Consider the following 18,652-nt stretch of genomic DNA (forward strand, 5'->3'; position numbering starts at 1 on the left):
CACAACAGGTAATACAATTACTCTGCAGTTAAGTACAGCTGATGGTCTGATGGGCTTTAAAAGCTCAGGAAATTGGAAGTGAAGACAGGGGTGATTACTCAACCAGAAAATAAAGTTGCAAGAGTAGAAAGTGTGTTGAACAAGATTGGAGAAATTATTACTTCTGTTACTGGTTTAAGTGATTATACTGTAAGATTGCCAATGAAATATTTATGTATGTAAGAGCAGAGAGTTTGGCATTTTATTTCCTTTGAAGGAAGATAGAAAATGGGGAAAAATTGGGTGCTATATAATGAGGTAGTAACACCCTTAGCAACACCTCTGCACCCTGAATTACCAAAAAGTCCTGAATAGGTTAATACCAACAGTAATATTTCTAAATAATATGTTAACCATATTGAAACCAGTAGACATACACCTTTACCCTTACTATAGAGTTCCATTAGAAAGATATTAAGGGACATTGATAAACTGCTGGTAGGTATTGTTAGTGATTGTAATAGATTAATTTAGTACATGTGGAACCCTCTATGGAATACTTGTCAAATGCTTAATCAACAGTTAACCTGGTCAAATAATTTGGAACAATGGAAGCTGCAATAGATGGCAGAGAAGTGACTGGATGATATTAAAGAAGCTAACAACAAACTGTAACTCTTGGTCAGCCCTGAAGTAGGTGGGTGGCTGATCATTGTCGATCCCTTCCCACTGAAATGGTCCTATCCTATCCTATCCTATCCTATCCTATCCTATCCTATCCTATCCTATCCTATCCTATCCTATCCTATCCTATCCTATCCATCTCACAAGCAGAGGGAGAAAAGGGCCATTCTTAATCTGCAAGTAAGGTCCAAATGCTTGTGGTTCCAGACCAGTGAGCAAATCACAACATAAGTGACCCATCTTCTGGATAATATCTGCTGGGATTTTCCTGAGAGGACAAACAGAGTCCATCTGGCAAAATCAAAAGGCACTCTCACAGATTAAAGCCTGATACTAAAACCTCACTAAAAACTGTTTTACTGAAGGTTGATGGGCCAGATTGGATTCATGTCAAGTCTTTTCTTTAGCAATAGCTAGGGCATTAAGCATATGATCCATGCAGAGAAGATGCCTAAAGAATTTCCAGTGCCAAGGCCTGGCAGCATTCAGGCACTGAGGATCACCTGTGCCCATGCATCTCCAAGTCTCTCATGTTAACAGCAAATAATGTTCTCAGAGAGCAGCCCCTTCCTTGCCAGCTCTGTGGTATTCTCGGGGTCCACCAAAAGTGGAGGGACAAGATTAATTATTTTATTTATTGCTGGAAAAGTATTTTACATCATATTGAGATTCTTGTAAGAGGTTTCGTTTTTCAAGATAAGCATTTACACCAATATTACACATACAATGGAACAAAGCTTTTTAATTTTAATTTAAATTTAATTTTCCATTAACAATTTTCGCATTGTTTCACACGTGGCTCCAAGGAGCACCTGCCCTGGAGGCCAGGCTGGGTGTTGATGCTCATCACAGCATCTTGAGCTGCATCAGAGGCCCTGCAGAGAGGGAGGGATGGGAAGCACCTCCCGTGCTGAACTGCCCACGCAGAGCCTGCACAGCCCACACTGCCCCAGAGCGCCTGCTGAGGAGAACACCCAAGGAACAAGCTTAAGCACAACAACCTGCACACCTCACACCTGGCCATTGCTCCCTGAAAGCCTTTCCCCTTCTCCCCATGGGATTTGGTGTCTCTTTCTGCCTGTATTTAGCTCAGTTGCTAATCTCTCATTACAGAGTCACCTTCCACCAGAGTGGCCCATGTGAATGACAGAGCACATTCAATCCTGGGGAAGCCCAGGGATGCAGCTGAGGGGAAGAGGCTCAGATTTGGAGATAGAGAATATTTCAGCTAATGAATCAGACTAATGTTGTGTGGCAGCTGAGTCCAGAGGCTTTTGTGCAATATCCTGCAATTCCCAAGCTGTTGAATTAGATGTTCTGGCCTGAGAGAGCCCAAAGGCATTGCTTTAAATATCTCAATTAACAATCCACTGAACATTAAGGAAACTGCTAGACGTGTCAGTGTTGGCTCTTGGAGAAATGTAGTGATAGGTGATTAAGACAGTTGCAGTAATCAAAATTTTCTGCACACTTGGGCACAGAGTGCATGAGTGTAAATATCTCCCCAGCCCTGGACCTGTCCTGAGTGGATGCTGCATGACAGCAGTTCCTCTCATTCAGAAAAGATACTGCACATTAATGTTGTCCTGTGTGCTGAAAATGCCTTACTAATTACCTTTTCACCCTAATTAAGCCTTCTTTTTAAGTGCACCTTTCCAACTGCCTTGGCCTTTAAAGAGCAAAACTACCAAATACATGATGCATGAAGGAGATCACACAGAATATCAACTAATGAAAAATTCACTAGTCTGTTACCCTCCCTGACCGCAGCATTTAAAAGGATCTGGAATTCATGGTGAAACCAGAATTTAGCTTCAGAATTTTTAGCTTCATTTCCTAGTTCTCTACCTCCTATATAACTGCAAATACAAAATTCCGTCTGATAATTAGTGGCAAGAGAAATTAAAATGTTCACTCTTTAACAAGGCCAAAGCTATGTGACAAATTTAACACAAAGACACCCCCAAAGGATTACAGTTTAAGCTATTCTATGGCTGATAGAAAGTGGTAAACACTCTTTAAAATAAAAAGCAATTCCCTTGGATCAGTCCCTAAATGGGGTTATGATTAAATCAGACATTTGGGAATAAGCTGGAAACTGGATTCTAAAGCCAAGTATTGCTGAGCTCAGCAGCAGTCCCTGGCTCACGCTGGCTTCTATCAGTTACAAAACCAATCTGCATTGTATTTCAAACTCATCACAGGCACATGGGGAAACATGATACATTTTCAACTGGCTGAAATTTGGTTTACTTGGATGTGTATCCACCCTCTCTGCTCCATCATACTGAGGATTTTACTGGCTCCTGGTATGGGTTCAGGCATTGTTACGATATATTGATGAAAATCCTGTCATACAGAGTATTTCCTGCTCAGCCATTTCTTACCCCTTTTTTATTTGACCCTTCCCATCTGATAGGCACAAATGCTCCTAGTGAAATACCAAGTCTCATTTTGAAGGTTCTGGGAGCCTGCACTGTTGTGCAGTTCACCTGCAGCAGACACCAGGCACTGGGCTGTGGCAGCACACACCCTACCAGCCCATTCACCTTACCCTGCTGTTAACCACCCTGCGTCACTGCAGGAATAATCCAAAATAGATTTTTGCAAATTTTCATGAAAAGTGGGATTCCTCCATCATTGCAAGTATAGAAGTCACATCTCCTTGTGCTTCTGTCAGTGAGCAGCACATCCCAGTGGATCAAGTGAGCTGCTACCCTTCCACTGTCTGAATGAAACTGCAGGGCAGCAACAGGCTGGTTTTCATCTCAGGTACCCAATATTTATGCATTGATTCAGCTGAGGATTGGAGACATTTTTTCTGGCTTTTTAAAACTAGTAATTCAAAATAAAAGGATAGATACCAGTCTTTAGATATATTAACACTGCAGTCAGAAGCAGGTACTGATGACTTCCAATACCCAAATGAACAATTTCAGGTAAAAAACAAATTAAATGATGTATTTCTGAGCCTTCTAAGATTTTGATTTCCAATCCATTAAAAAATCCAAGCTGTTTTCCAAGCTGCATGATTGTTCTTATTTTCAACTGAGATTTCCAGAGTTTAATCACACATCTCCTGAGATACATTTGGAGAATTACTTTTTTAAAAATAGGAATATGATTTGGAAACACATATCCAGGGGTCTACAGAGAAAGCAGGCTACATTTCCTGCTTGCTTTTTCACTGAACCATCTATATCACTAGAACACTTTTCCTTCATATTTTCAATGTTGAGAAATGAGTTAACAAATTAGGTGTGTTCCAAATTTGCCCTCAGCCCCAGCCTCTACCATAATTTATAGCCATAAATACACAGTGAAATGTACAATAACTCACAGTATTCTGAGTAATATAGCATACAACTATGCTGTTGATAATATGGACTTAATAGCATTTAGTCTTCAATTGCCCTACCTGTTCTCTTTGTACAAATGTGTTAAAATCAGCACTACGTTGGTGTAACTTGGAATATATCGGGGGGTTAAAAGACAAAACCCTTCTATTTTTTTAGAAAAAATAATCACACTTCAGTGAAAGAGCAAGGAATTATAATGCTAAACATCAGGCTATAAAATAGGAGAAAAAAACCCCAGAATTCAAACATGGCTTATCAGAGTATCTGCTGAAGCTTTTCATTTCCAAAATTTAAAACAGTAATTCCATGTCAGGAGATGCATAAATACACTGCAGTTTTAAAAGATTTTTTTCATCCCTCGTGTTGAGTCTAACATCAACCACAAAGGTAACCCTGAACTTTAGGGCCATTTTCCTTTACAGAAAGGATTTTTTGCACTTTGTTGGGTGAAAGGGTAATCTAAACTTACCGAGGGAAAATTGAAGGACGGATGCAGTAGTTGTGTTAAGGCCAGTGGTGGTCTATGGGAAGAGAAGCAAATATTTCTGTTAGATGAGCAAAACAATACATTCATCACTTGTTTTTCTTAAAAGCATGGAAAATCTCTAGACACCCACATCTCCAGTGCATAGGACTGTTTATCACCAGCCCTTTCAGATTGAGTGATTGTGGACATTTTTGTTATGTCATTTTGGTTATTGAAAGCTCATCTATGTCAAAGCCAGAATTTTTTTCACCATAATGATTTCTACCAAAAAAAAAAAAATCACATTTATGTTCAGCAGGGTTGCTTGATGACTCTTTAGAAGATTGAAAAAATCTCTGTGGTTTATAGTCAGCTTAGTGTAAATCTGTATATATGGAACACTTCTCACTTTTCCCTGCACAGAACAAGGACTAAATAAATAAATAATAAAAATAAAATTAATTAACCCTAAAATAATGCATTATTAATAGGAAACAATGGAACTTAAATCTTACACACAAACGAAACAAAAACACTTGGTGATACTATGTGGTATGTACAGAGCAATGTTGTAGCAGAATCTACCCACTGCTGACATCCAGCCAAAGAGAAACATCAGCAGCTCACCCTGTACTCAGCAAACCACCCTCCTCTGAGGCCTCTCTTTCTCCCTTCTTTGAATGCCTCCAGATTTCAGTAGTTCAGGTTAGCATGGTTCTCCTGAAAATGCTATAAAATAAAAAGCCCTACTGTGCTGTGTAGGACACCTAATAGTTTTCAATTTATTTTGAAAGTTGAATTTAACAATACTGTTGCTTAACAAGCAAGGTATCCAAGAGCAAAAGGGACTGGATTTCTTCCAGTGAAGAAGTCTTCAACCTAGTTGAGCTATTCATTAAATGATGCCTTTGAAAATAATGGATGGAGATCTGTATGAGTTAGTGTGAGGTTTTGGTGCGATCTGTTTCTTTTCTACATACCTATTACATACAGAAAAGAATTTCTTATCAATATTAAAGAAAAATTAAGCAATAATAAGGAATCACTGAAAAACACTGAAGATTAGCTGATAAAAAGACTACATACTCTAATATGTAGTAATTTTAATTTTTAAGCAAAAATAGGAAAGCTGCATTTACATAGCCCCTTTAAAAATAAAGTCATATTCCCATTTAAGTCATTCTGCCAAGATCAATTCAGTATTAGGTATCACACTTACCCTGCCAAATAATAAATTGCTTTCTGATTTGAGTTAAGAGCACCTATTATATTAGTTTTCATTCAATTAATTATGTTGTGCAAGTCATAGTTTGAAAACAAAATCTTTGTTGAGGTTCAGTAGCTCATATCACAAAGAAGTTAAACATATCAGTTATCACAGAAGAGACACTCATGTAGATTTAGACTGTGCTGTGAATCATTTCAGCAATGCTTTGGGAAAAAGCACTAGACTTACTAAAATTTTTTGCAAAATTCTGCACAGGACTGCTTAGTTCAGACACTGCAGAGAGTATGGTAGGGAGCTTTTGGTAGATATTTTGCTTTACTTGCAACATCTCTGATGCTATACACCTTTCCAGGATTTTGGCAGCAGTAAATTTCCACCAACAGACAGAGACAGTTGGTACTAAAAACCCTCTGCCTGCAGTAACAGGTGGCTGCTGGAAATCAGGAGGTCAAAGTAGCAAATCAGCAGCTGTTAGAGCTGTTAATGTAAAATATTTTGCGAATTCAACTGTTCTTGACTAAGTATTTTAAAGCAATAATTCATGTACTAGGAGCCCTTAGCAGGAACAGAGATTTCATGATCCATTTCAAGCAGGGTCAAAATAGGATTGATAGAAATCATGGAGAAATGAAACAGGTATTAAAATTTGTGACAGAAAGACGTAAGTTTTAAATTGTCAAAAAAACTAAAAATGAGAAACAGGTTGGTTCTAAGACAGTAGGTATTTAAATGTATGTCTATACTCAAAAATAGAACTAGATCACCTCTGGCCTGAACACTCCTGTGCTCATCCATGGTGTTAAGCCATTAGCATGTTCCTGCAGAAGGATTTGATTTTTCTGCAGCACTGCCATAATATTTATAAATACTTTCATTTTTAGGCTGGTAACTGTTTATAAGCATGATGATTTTATTCAGATGATTATTTAATCACACCACTTTGGTAGCATAACAAATGTTTTCCAAATTCCTGATGCCATGGTAGTGCTACTTTACCACACAGCAATATGACAAATGCAGTCCAAGACTGGATTTTGAAGCCAGTTCCTGATTACTAAGGATAGTCTATATTGCATATCAGCAGGGAGAAGACAGCTAATGAACGACAGTTCAAAATCCTCAGAGCTGGGACCCTGGGTTTGCTAAATATCATACGTAGATTATTTTCCAAGTAGTGTTACCTATACTCAGTACTACAACTAAAAATGAATGTGAAAAATGGGAAAACACCCCAGTGGTGTGACTTCCCTTTTACCCAGGACATAAACCAAGGCAGGCATTCTCAAGGCAGTTAGCAAAGCACAGCACATTCAAACAGGATGCAAAGTAGCAGAGAGGCCATTTAACATCCCTGACAGGATCCCCTGGCTGGAGCTGGCTGCAAGGGAAATCCTTTTTTTACCTGTAAAATCTCTAAATTAGTTTTATATGTGTTGATGACTTTTATGCACCACATCAGCAATATCTACATTGCATTTGTGTAATTCTGCTCCCAGTTAAGGATGTAAAATTAACCCTGTGAAAAGAATTGTCAGTTTCTGAAATGAAGGGAAGATGCCTGGCCAAAACCACTTGTGTTTTATGGCCCTCTTCCATGTTTGCTCTTCAAATAGCTCTAATCAGCCCCTCCCTCCATTCAGAAGACTGTTGAAAACATGAAAATTAATTCTGAATTACATGGGCTTTGATCTGGCCTTTGCATTTTTCAGTTCTTTCCAAAGATCCCCTTATATGTACATCACTGCAGCTAGCTGCTCAGCATCAGCATGTGGGCACTGGTTTATGGATTGCAATTCATTTTCCACATCCAGATGACCTCAAGTTAATGCAAATTGCACTTGTTTCTTACAGCAATTTTATGACCAAACCACCCCCAACAAAATTAATTCTGTCCCATTCATCATGACTCAATCTGTTACAGACACTTCCCTGAGACTGGCAGGTGCTTGCTCCAGGCTGCATTTAAGTCTGTAGGATGCATTGTTCACAAGTGGTGTTTTACAACCAAATTAACATTTGTCAACAGGGACAAGAAAAAACGGGACAAGACTAATAAAATAATAAAAGAAAAATGAACCCTGTCTCTATTTAATTGTTGGATATTAAAAGAGAATGATGCCAGTTCGAAAACACAGTTCTATGTCCTTGACTTTTCAGTATTTCAGAGATACTTTAAGTGACTTGGATACATGCTGGATCAAGAGACTGCCCCTTGCAAAGGGACAAAGGTTACTGCAACTATTGCAATAACCTTTGGTTAGTACAGTATTTGCAGAGACCCTTGTGGCAGGAAGGAATGATGAATCTGACTCATGTTCTCAGAAGGTTAATTTATTATTTTATGATACTATATTATATTAAAGAATACTATACTATACTAAAGAATACAGAAAGGAAACTTACTGAATGCTAAAAGATAATAATGAAAACTTGTGACTCTCTCCAGAGTCCCAACACAGCTTGGCACTGATTGACCAATGAGACAAAACAACTCACACCAGAATCCAATGAAACAATCACCTGCGGGTAAACAACCTCCAAACACATTCCAGATGAGCAAAACAGAGGAGAGAGAAATGAATAATATAAACATATATAAAATTATATATATAAGAATTTATTTATACATTTTTATCATAATAATGATAAGACTTGTTTTCCTTTTCCTCTGAGTCTTCTCAGCTTCCCAGAAGAATCCTGGGAAAAGTGATTTTTTAGAAAATGTGAACGCAACAGGTTAGCGTCGATTGTTTAAAACACTGGGATGTTTCTGGGTGTCCTTCTATGGACCTATCACCTTGCTCAAGAGCATCTCTGCCAAATACCAGCGGTTGAAAGCACACCAAGATCCCTGCAGCTGGCACAGCTCCCCAGCCCCAGCAGAGAGGGCAGCCTCACTTACCAGTTCTCTGGGGCCGTATGGCTCGCAGAAGGTGGCAGCGTTGCCGTGCATTATCACTCCACAGTGTCCCCCAACCTCACAGTTACTGCACTCAGACCTGCAGGGAGAGCACACCGTGTTCAGAAGGGAAATCAGAGACTGGGTGTTTGAGACAGTGTAAACTGTAAAATCAGACTGCTGTGTCTCGGTGCTCACATTGGGCTGTTTTGTTATCATGGTGCTGAACACAAAGGTGGGGCAGCTGTAAATGTGGCTCTGGTGATTCAGTGCTGGCTCTCTGCAAACTGCTCCTCCTCTAAAGTGGGGTGTCCAGGCTCATTGACTGCCAAGCATCACACCATGGGAAAATAAGTTGAAATCTTACATATATAATTTACCCCGAAGCTACTCTTCTTATAAAATCCTTGTGAACATTTGATTTACCACAAGTAAACCCACCATCGCGGAGTTACCATAAAGAACAGCTGAGGACAAGTGGCTGGGATCAGCCCCCTCTCCTGCCTGCAGGGTTATTTCCTCAAAGGACAGGCTTGAGGCTGCAATGTAACATGGTATTTGCTGTTGCTTCTATTTGTATTTGTTACATTCCATATTCCTAGTAACAGAGTTGCCACTCTGCTCACCTTTAAGGGAAAAAAACTATGAAGAAATTCTCAGAGAGACTGGTAAGTGCAGAGACAATTAATTACACCTATCCTGATACATCTTAATTTGATATGAAGGACTTTGTGGGCAGCCTGACTGTGGAACACAGAGAAAGGGCTGTCTCCCCCACCTTCTAGAGCTGGGGTATCAGATCTTGGCATGAGGTCCACATTTAAAAAAACATTGGATATATTCCTGGTTCCCAACAAGCTGCCTACAAAGGTGCTGGCTAACGTTGCCTTTGGGCATCCAAAGCTCAACTTAAACATCAAACCTCCAGGGAAACACTCCAGAAAAAACATCAGACATAAAAATGTGTGAGTTGTTTTTCTTGTATGAGCATGCCAGTGAAGTAATTCAGCAACTTACACTGATAGCATTTAGGATTTTGAATTTAAGCAGCAAAGTAAAATGTTCTAATAAAGTAAAATAGTTCAGATCAACATCAGTGAATTAATATTTACTTACAGAAGTCAGAGTCAGCAAATAATTTTATTTCTCAATAAAAGGCAAGAAAATAGCATGTGAGTGAATAAAGTAGTACTTTTAAAGAAAGCACAGAAGCAGAGTTCAGAGGGAACATGTTTTGTTGTCTAAATTTCACTTGATCCCAAAGTTCTGGCGCAACTGAAGAGCAGAGGGTCAGGAACTAGAAGAACTCCTGGGATTCTGTAGGATTCTGGCTGTTATAAAAATTATTTTCATTGTCTGCCCCTTCATTGTTGAATTTTATAGTGGAGTATCTACCTGGACTCCTGATATGTACAGAGATAGATATGGCAGGAAAACTTTGCCATGAATATGTTGTAGGGACCTCTTAGTCCTTCCTGAAAGGTCAGGCCACATAATCCAAGAGATATTTTAATTCTCTAATTCTCATATTTCAATGGATAAAAAGGTGATTATCTGTTCTATTTCTGTAATGTGGTCTATGAAATATTGTCTGCAAATCCAGAAACACTGTCCTGCTAATACAGCAGTTCCATCATCGGTTGTCTTTTCTAGGATGTCTCCTCTCATACAAAATTGGATGGCTGTTGGTAATCCTGATTCAAACCTTTGTGCTGTCTTTGAAGTGAATTACCTTTGACAATAAACTGCTCATTAGCTTGACAAGAATGCCTGAAGAGCAAGATAATTGATCTGCTGTTCCTCAGATCATCGTCATAGTACTAGGTGTTTAGAAACGATCCAATTTGCTCCTCTCCTGGTGCAGACAGGAAGGTTAATTTCTTTTCTATTTATACAAACAGAAGACAGTATTAATTGCCCTGGCTGGGTGCAGCTTTCTACATTATCTTTCTCACCTGCCTGGCCTAAAATCTTAGCACATTAAAATCACTTCAGCTTTCTCTTCACAGCTGGTCCTGGCTGCCGCTGCTGACATGTGTCGCATTTATCGAGATGACTTCTCCACAGACCTGCCATTCTCTTATCTCTGGCTTAGAGAGTCCCACCTCTCTCTGCTATTGTTCTTCACTTTGCTGAGGGGGAAACATCTGCTGTTTCCTCACCCCTATTTGTCATTTCTTTTCCCTTTACAATACCTGAGTGTGTGGATATTATATTGACTGATGTCTTCTGTGATGTCTGAACCATAAAGAAGATAAACATCTCAAACTGCCAAGAGATTTTTAAACATAAATCTTTCTGAAGTTTAATCCCACAGTTTTAGTGCAATTTGGAAACCACTTTAGGACCTCTCTCTCCTGTCACAAAGCTTTCCTCAACCTCTTTGCCACTGGAAATATCACTGTACCTGTACATTTCTCATATGCCATGAAGAAGTGATGACCAAGAGAATCTCTGTTTCTTATTGATTGATTTTCCATGCTCAACTATTCTTCATGTCATCTTTGACAAGTGTGCCTTCTGTAAGTGACTGCTGCTTGGTGTGCTGATAGGCTTTGAGATGAAACATGACATCAGATTGGGAAGGAGAGTTTTGCCAGCAAAACACTTCTGTGCTGTCTCTTTCTCCTTTAAATGTACTGAATCCCCTGCTTTCTTTAGTCCTACTATTAAAACTGTTTTATACAGAAACATGCATTAATGTCAACATTTATTATTTACTAATTTATGCATTTCTTAATATTAGATCATTTATCACAGGATTAAACTAAAAAAATGTTCTCGTTTAGCCTGGTTTAGTTCTTATATAGCACCTTCTTTATGCTCTCCACTGCAGTTTTATGAGGTTACATAGAGGCAAGATGGTCACAGGAGCGACCAATGACCAATATAGTCTTCATACTACACATACCGAACCTCTACTCATCCAGCCATTCCCTGGCAAGTGGAACTGGTGCATATTCCCTTTCCCTACTGAAGAAATCAGTTACTTCCATGGTTCCTGAGCTTTCTGATCTAACAGTGTCCTGACAGTTTTCAGAAAGTCTCATGGACACTAATTACTTGTATTATTTTAATTTTCTAGTTGAAAAATGTACTAAACACTTCTAGTTAGTTCAATTCAGCAGTGGCTGGCTGAACATAGACATTGGTGCTGCATTTACAGTGGTGTGGGAGTCACCTACCTTAACTTCCACAGCTGGTACATGTCAGATCATAATACATTGGACATTTACAATTGTGTGAAACATATTTTTTCACAAGACAAGAGATCTTTGTAAGGTTGGTGGCAAATAAAACCCAAGAAATGAGGAAATCTTTGCTCAAGCAAGCAGGCTTTGCCTATGGGATGGGGATTTTGGAAATGACCATATTCTGACATGACTGGACACTGGAAGAAAAGATTATAAACATTAGTTGGATACACCACACAAAAAGATTCTCACAGTGGGTGGATTCCCAAGAAAATGAGAAAATGCTCCCATTCCTGCATTCCCAGCAAAGACATCCTCCTTCTTTCTTCTATGTTCACATAAGGATGTGTCCTCTCCTGTTGCCTCCTCTCTCCCTGTCCCTTTCCCACTTTAGCAGTTTCTCCTGTTTCTCCTGTTTTCTTTCAGTCACCACATTTTTGACTTAGGTAAGGAACTGTGGTGCTGTGACTTTTCTTTTACAAAGAGCCTTTCCTTTCTCTTCCTTCTGCAGCTCCAAAGACACTTGCAGCCACTCCTTCTCTGTTTCTGAGCCTCCAAAGAAACAGATGGCTGCTGGGAAGGATGTGTCTTAATGCATTTGAAAGAGCAGGCAATCACTCTCAAAATCATGCAGTGCCCTTGTGCAAAATAGTTATTTGATGTGAGGCCTCTCCCAGCAATGGAGTGACACACAGGCTCTGCTGGGACTCATAAAATTGGACACATAGAGAGGATATAAACTGCTTAGCTGGTGCACTTGGATGGTACATCTCTGCCAGAGCTGCACATGCCAGAAGGCGAAGCGGGAGGAGTGGGAAAACATTAATCACTTCCAAGCCAGTGTTATGTAGGATTTGGGAAGAAAAGATTGGAGGAAAATACAAGCGGTTGTCTTTTCATCTGTACACAAATAATGGCTTCAGACATGATTGGAGTGGCTCGGTGCAAGTGGCCCCGTGGCACGGCCCTGCTGGGTCTGCGCGCACAAGGCAGCTGCTCCATGCAGAGCAGCCTGAGCAGGGCTGGAAATGCTGCTCCAACACCCACTGCAATTGGTTGTGGTAAAGATGGGATTTTAGCAGCTGCCAGGGGAAAAAACCGCAATTTTAGGGTGGATGGCAACAACTGTTAATAATTCCTGATTTTACTCCCACTAGACAATCAAACGAGAATGAGCTTTCTGCTGCTAAGTGGGTCTTCACTGGAGGCAGAGCTACTGCAGAAATTCTTTGTGCTAAAAGCTCATGATACATCATTATGGTTTCTTTTATTTGTGCTCCACTTCTGTTTAGCATTGCTGAAAATGCTGGCTTTCTGCTAGTACAGGAAAATCTGTCTCAGGGTTGTGGTGAGTTTTTGGACTCTCTCCTAGCTCCCACCTCTCCGCACTGACTCACCAAGCAAGGTGGTGAAGTTTATTCCAGAGGGACCAATTCCACATCCTGGGAACAAAAGGAGCAGAAGACTGGGGGCTCTTTTAATCTGAAATTTCTCTGCTGAGACTTCGATAAGCAAGGATGAATTTAAAGTTGAGAGCAATGGATAAATAAATTATGGAGGCTCCCAACAGACAAGTCCTCTGTGAATTATGAGGCATCTGCAGGGAAATAATGCCTCTTCTCATTTCTTTCCACTCAAGTCCATTTAACACACTGCTGCTAAAGCTATCTACCTTGGCAGCTATTCTGCAACCCATTAAGAGTCCTTGATCTGTCCATACCCATAAAGAAAGAGGGTTTTTTTTGTTATAGAATCACATGTCCTTAATGCCTCTAGTACAGAAAAAAACATTTAAAGAGCTGATACAAAAGGAACAAGAAGGAAAAAAATTGTAGGCACACATTAAAACCTGTTAAAATGAGCATGTACAAAATAAAAATATCTGTAAAATTCTGTAAACTACAGCATTTTACACAAGATGGTTAAGCTATGAAAGACCTGCACAGATGGAAAGTTGTGACAGTCCTTAATAAAAAAGAAAATGAAGTCAAATGTCACAGAATGAATGTATTAACTAACAAATGCAGGTAAGTACTAAAATGCTCATCAAGGAGTTATTTGAACAAGATAAAATAACCCAGTAAAATATTTCTGTGTTTTGTATGAATTAAAATAATAAAGTTAATTATATTTATGAAATAGGATTGAAAGAAATAGAAAACTTAGAATCTTATATAAAAAAAGAGGCTCCAACCTTCAAAACTTCATAATAAGACCAAGAGATGTGTTTATCTGAGCATTTTATAATGTATATATACTCACTATACAGAACAGAATTAATTTTGAATTAATTTTGTACTGAGATGTGTAACTTCCTCTTCTGGATGTTGTACACATATATTATATGAAATGGTTGTCCATCTTTATGATCACTGTGGTGGTAAAATTATTAATATTTCAGATTCAGAGGTCTGTCTAAGAGCTCTCTTTGCTAAAAGAGCACTCCTTTTGACTAAAAGCTAACAGTCTGTCATTGTTTCCAGCTCCCATCTTCGGAGCTAAGGGAACATTGGGAGTGGCTCCTATAGACTCCACCTACAGTTATCCCTCCATATTGTCCTGTTATTTACTATTGGACAACTTGGGACTATGACTGAAGGAGTCCACCCCTCCCAGGGGCTAATATTTGACTTTATTAGCACTGAAGTGATTATTTGTCCTCAACTCTTCCCTTGTTTTCTGAGCCAGTGCAGGGCTGGGGCTCTACAATCCCTCGGCAGAGGATGGGGGAGCAGAGGGAGAGATGGTGTCTGAGAGCTCTACACTGTGCTCACAGTTCATAAAGCTGCTGCCCGACCTGTTCTAAGTTGTACCTGCCTTATTATGCATGGGAAAGTTGAGATTCTTCTATAGCATCTACTGGTTAAAGAATGATAACATCCTGTGCTGGCTGTTTCAGTCACAGCCTGTGATAATATGAATGATCCAGCTCAGGAACCCCAAAATCCCCCAAACCCTAGCAATTGGAAGCTGCTGTATAGAACTGAGAAGTTAAGTGTTTTCCTTCTCATACAATAAAAAGAGTCCTGAAAAAGTGTGTCTTCCACAAAAAAAAGGAAAAAGAAATTCAACCTCAGATAGTTTCATCACATGAATATTACATAGAAGTATTTAATTCCAGTTGGGGATTTTGGTGGGCTTTTCTTATGATTTTTTTAAAATCACTTGCAAACACTTCATTTCAGTTTGGAAAGAATTATTGCTATAGTTAGCTTCACCAAAAACATGTACAACATGAAATTTAAAAAAATTGAAACAACAAAGTTTAATTACTGAAATTCTTCTGCTTTTTGATGAAAATCTGTGTTTTCAGGAAACCAAAATCTTCATTCATAAATATTCACTGAGCTGAGCTCTAGTCCTTCTATTTTTGGATTATTTAAAAATTTGAAATCAACAAGAATTTGTCATCCACTTCAATGAGCTTAGAATTTCTCAGTCACTTATTAATGAATTAATTAATAAACCAAAATATTTAGGTCCTAATGAAGCAAACCCACACGTCAGTTTATACTTCATTTCATTCAATAAATATAATATTTTAATTTGCTCAAATGCATATAAAGGAGTGCAGAAACTCACCACATGGTAGGATTCAGTTCCTGCTGATGGTAAGAGTCAAAGTCATCTCGCAGGATAATGCTGTCACTGTGCATTTCAGCTGCAAAGAAAACAAAGCATAAAAGTATATGAAATAAAATCAAGTGCAATCATCCCATACTTTCTGTGTTGCCTTACCTAAAGAAAAGCATTGTAAAATGCATTTTAAATTTCTAAAAATCTGCTTTTTACCTTATGCTACCTATGAAAGCCAGGGTTTCTTAGTTGCAGGACTTTTTCCTTACTATAAATCATAGCAACACAAAAAATTTAAAAGTGCCCCCATCATAAAAGTGTGATGGCTATGGAAAGATGGAGTCATCAAGTACACTAAAATAAATATTAAATTTATTATTTATTTATTAAACTAAATATTTTAAGAGGTTTTGTTCTGAATTGTTGGTTTACTGAATGTTTAGGAAAAAATCCTTCCAAATCCAGATTCTGCAAACATGGGCACAAGAATGGATGACAAGTCCTCATGAGTGTATTACAGATCTTACAGTCAGTGGATACATTTTGACAACTCATAAGCAAAAATCCATTAACTCACTGGAATTTCTCTGCTGCTATCACTAGACCTGGCAGTAAAGGTCAATTTATCTAAGGAACATAAACTGTGAGTTATGTAATGCAAATATTTCTCACCACTGTTCTGCAAACTTTGGGCTCCAATATTTCACCTGGATTTATTGTCTCATTTATGTATGATGACCAATAAACTCACTTAAAATCCCAACACTTTGGCACCTGTGATTGTGTTAGACATCCTTATCTACAAATACTACCAGTAAATGAGTGAAATAACATTCTACTTAATGTTAAATAGAACATCATGCTATTTAAACTGAGGAAGAATGCCAGAATCTGTCCTGGACAAATCAAACTGCAGCACAAGGGTTGGGGGATGCAGGGAGCAGCAGTGCCTTGCTCCAGACTCCACCTTGGAGGTGCACTGGCACAAAACCTTCCTCACAGTAACCCTGCTCTGGTGTGAGGTCTGTCCCACACTGAAGTTATGGGGCACAGAATCAGAGAATGCTTTGGGTTGAAAGGGACCTTAAAGATAATCTAATTCTAACTCCTCTGGCATGGGCAGGGACACCTCCCACTATACCAGAGCATTCAAAATCACATCCAACCTGGCCTTGAACACTTGCAGGGATGGGGCATCCACAGCTTCTCTGGAAATCTATTCCAGTGTCTGACCAATTTGACAACTAATCTAAACCTGCTCTCTTTCATTTTAAAGCCCTTTATTCCCCCTTGTTCTGTTACTACAAGCCCTTGAAAAAATTCCACTCCAGCTTCTTGCCACCACTTTAAGTACTGGAAAGTGTTCTAATGTCTCACTGAAGCCTTCCCTTGTCCAGGCAGAACAATCCCAACTCGTCCAGCCTGTTTTCATAGCAGGGGTGCTCCAGTCCTGGCTCTCTTGCAAACAGATGCTCTAATACATAACTAGGACCAAAAGATCTGCAGCATGATATACTCACACTGCAAGGAGTCAAAGACAATAAAGAGCAATAAAAACTACAATCAAGAAACAACTAATCATAATTAGATATAATTCATTCAATTTTATATGAATCTCATTTTTATTTGAATTCCTCAGACCTAGTTTAATGTGACTTTACAGATTTTTATTATAATAAAATCAATGATTCTGAGTTTAAGTAGTAAGAATGACAAATCACCTACCTAGGTGAGGATGTAAGGGAGCTTCTGTCGGGGCTGTGGAAAACAAAGACACACAGTGCATGAATATCTTCTATCAATAGAGCTCAACTGCAGCATTAAAAATCAATTCAGCTTAAAACAAATTCTACAGTATATATTCTCTTAAATCAGCTATCCCAGTACTTTAATTGTGAAAAACGTGACAGACCCCAAAAGTTACAAAAATATAATAGGGAAACAAAACTAATTGTTCTCTTAATTAAAATAAGCATTGAAATAAATGAAAGTCAGTATTGGTTTAACAGTAAGGTAAAAAAGATCAAGTTTAAAATGATGAGATATTGTTAAAAATAATTTGGATTAGGACTCAATAGCTCAAAGGCTGACAAAGACAGTGGAAATTAGGCTCAACAAGAGAAATAGTTTAGGAGAGGAAAAAAATGCCATACTTTGATCTTTTATACTACACTGAACAACATTTTACTGGGCATGTGACTGGGAGAATAATCCAAATATTCCGAGGGCAACAAGTAACAGATTAACTCTGTAAATCACAATATCAAACACTTGTACCAAAACATGTTTTTGCAGACAATGTTGGTCAATTCCCCAGCAGGTCTCTGCCTCCCAAGAAACAACAGAATGTTGTGAAGACACTGCATGGGGGGCACGTGAAATGGCACAAGTTTATTAAGTAACCTTCTTCCAACACTTTGCAACAGGAGTCTTGGTGTAGCACTACACATATGGAACCAGACTGTATCTGAAAGGGCACAGCCACATAAAAATATATGGGTACGTCTAGAAATTGGCTACACAGTGTGTTAGATACTCCAGCAGCTACCACATCCATAGTCTTGCTGGACCTTCAATCCAAAGGTTACATCTCTCTCATGAAGGCCAAAGGGGTGCATATAACCAAGCTCCTGGGAAGCAGCTACCTATGTGTCTATCAGTACCTCAGCCATGGATCTGCCTTTCCAGCTGTCTTTTGGATTTTGGTAAAATAAAACCACCAAAAAAGAGAATTTTTGAAGCCAGGATTCATTTGATGATTCTGTGTTTTTTGTTGGGCACTGACCTAAATTGTAGCAGTACTCCTGATTTCTTCAGCATATTTGCAATAAATAGTGAATTACTGTAATTTCTGTCATAACATCTGACAAATTAAAAATAGAGTAAAAATAAACATAAAAATGAATGGAGCAATCTGTGTAGAGCTCTCACACATAGTCATCTGAATAGAAAGTCCAATAAAAATCTCAAGAATTTTGTTTTCCTCTTCCTGCTTAGTCCTCAAATACTGGGTTTGCAAAGAAGCATGCCATTCTGTAATGAAATTGCAACATTTCATGGCAAAGTAGGTGATGAAGAAGACTGAGTAGTCAACAAATGAGGTATCTGCAGACCAGAAAATGATGGCAAGCAGTCTGGATTTGCCTTAGACAGAAAATTTCCTTTTAACAGACTTACCAATTAGAGGAGTGACACGTTTTACATCATCCACTAACCATATAAATATATACATATATGTGTGTATATATATCTCTCCCCTAATCTTAT

The 18,652-nt window shown here is 38.7% G+C and overlaps 1 protein-coding gene across 2 annotated transcripts in view; it reads right to left on the reverse strand.

Annotated features, from left to right (window-relative positions):
- RELN (reelin) overlaps positions 1-18,652 on the reverse strand; it is a 275,939-nt gene that overhangs the window by 137,865 nt on the left and 119,422 nt on the right. For both annotated transcript variants that reach the window (XM_064421959.1, XM_064421958.1), the window contains exons 5-8: positions 17,111-17,143; positions 15,392-15,470; positions 8,619-8,715; positions 4,492-4,543 (exon numbers count right to left, since the gene is read on the reverse strand). In XM_064421959.1, coding sequence (XP_064278029.1) covers positions 4,492-4,543; positions 8,619-8,715; positions 15,392-15,470; positions 17,111-17,143 — 261 coding nt within the window. The remainder of the gene's footprint in view (positions 1-4,491; positions 4,544-8,618; positions 8,716-15,391; positions 15,471-17,110; positions 17,144-18,652) is intronic.

Source organism: Passer domesticus, chromosome 5 (genome assembly GCF_036417665.1).
Source record: "Passer domesticus isolate bPasDom1 chromosome 5, bPasDom1.hap1, whole genome shotgun sequence".
Taxonomy (NCBI): domain Eukaryota; kingdom Metazoa; phylum Chordata; class Aves; order Passeriformes; family Passeridae; genus Passer; species Passer domesticus.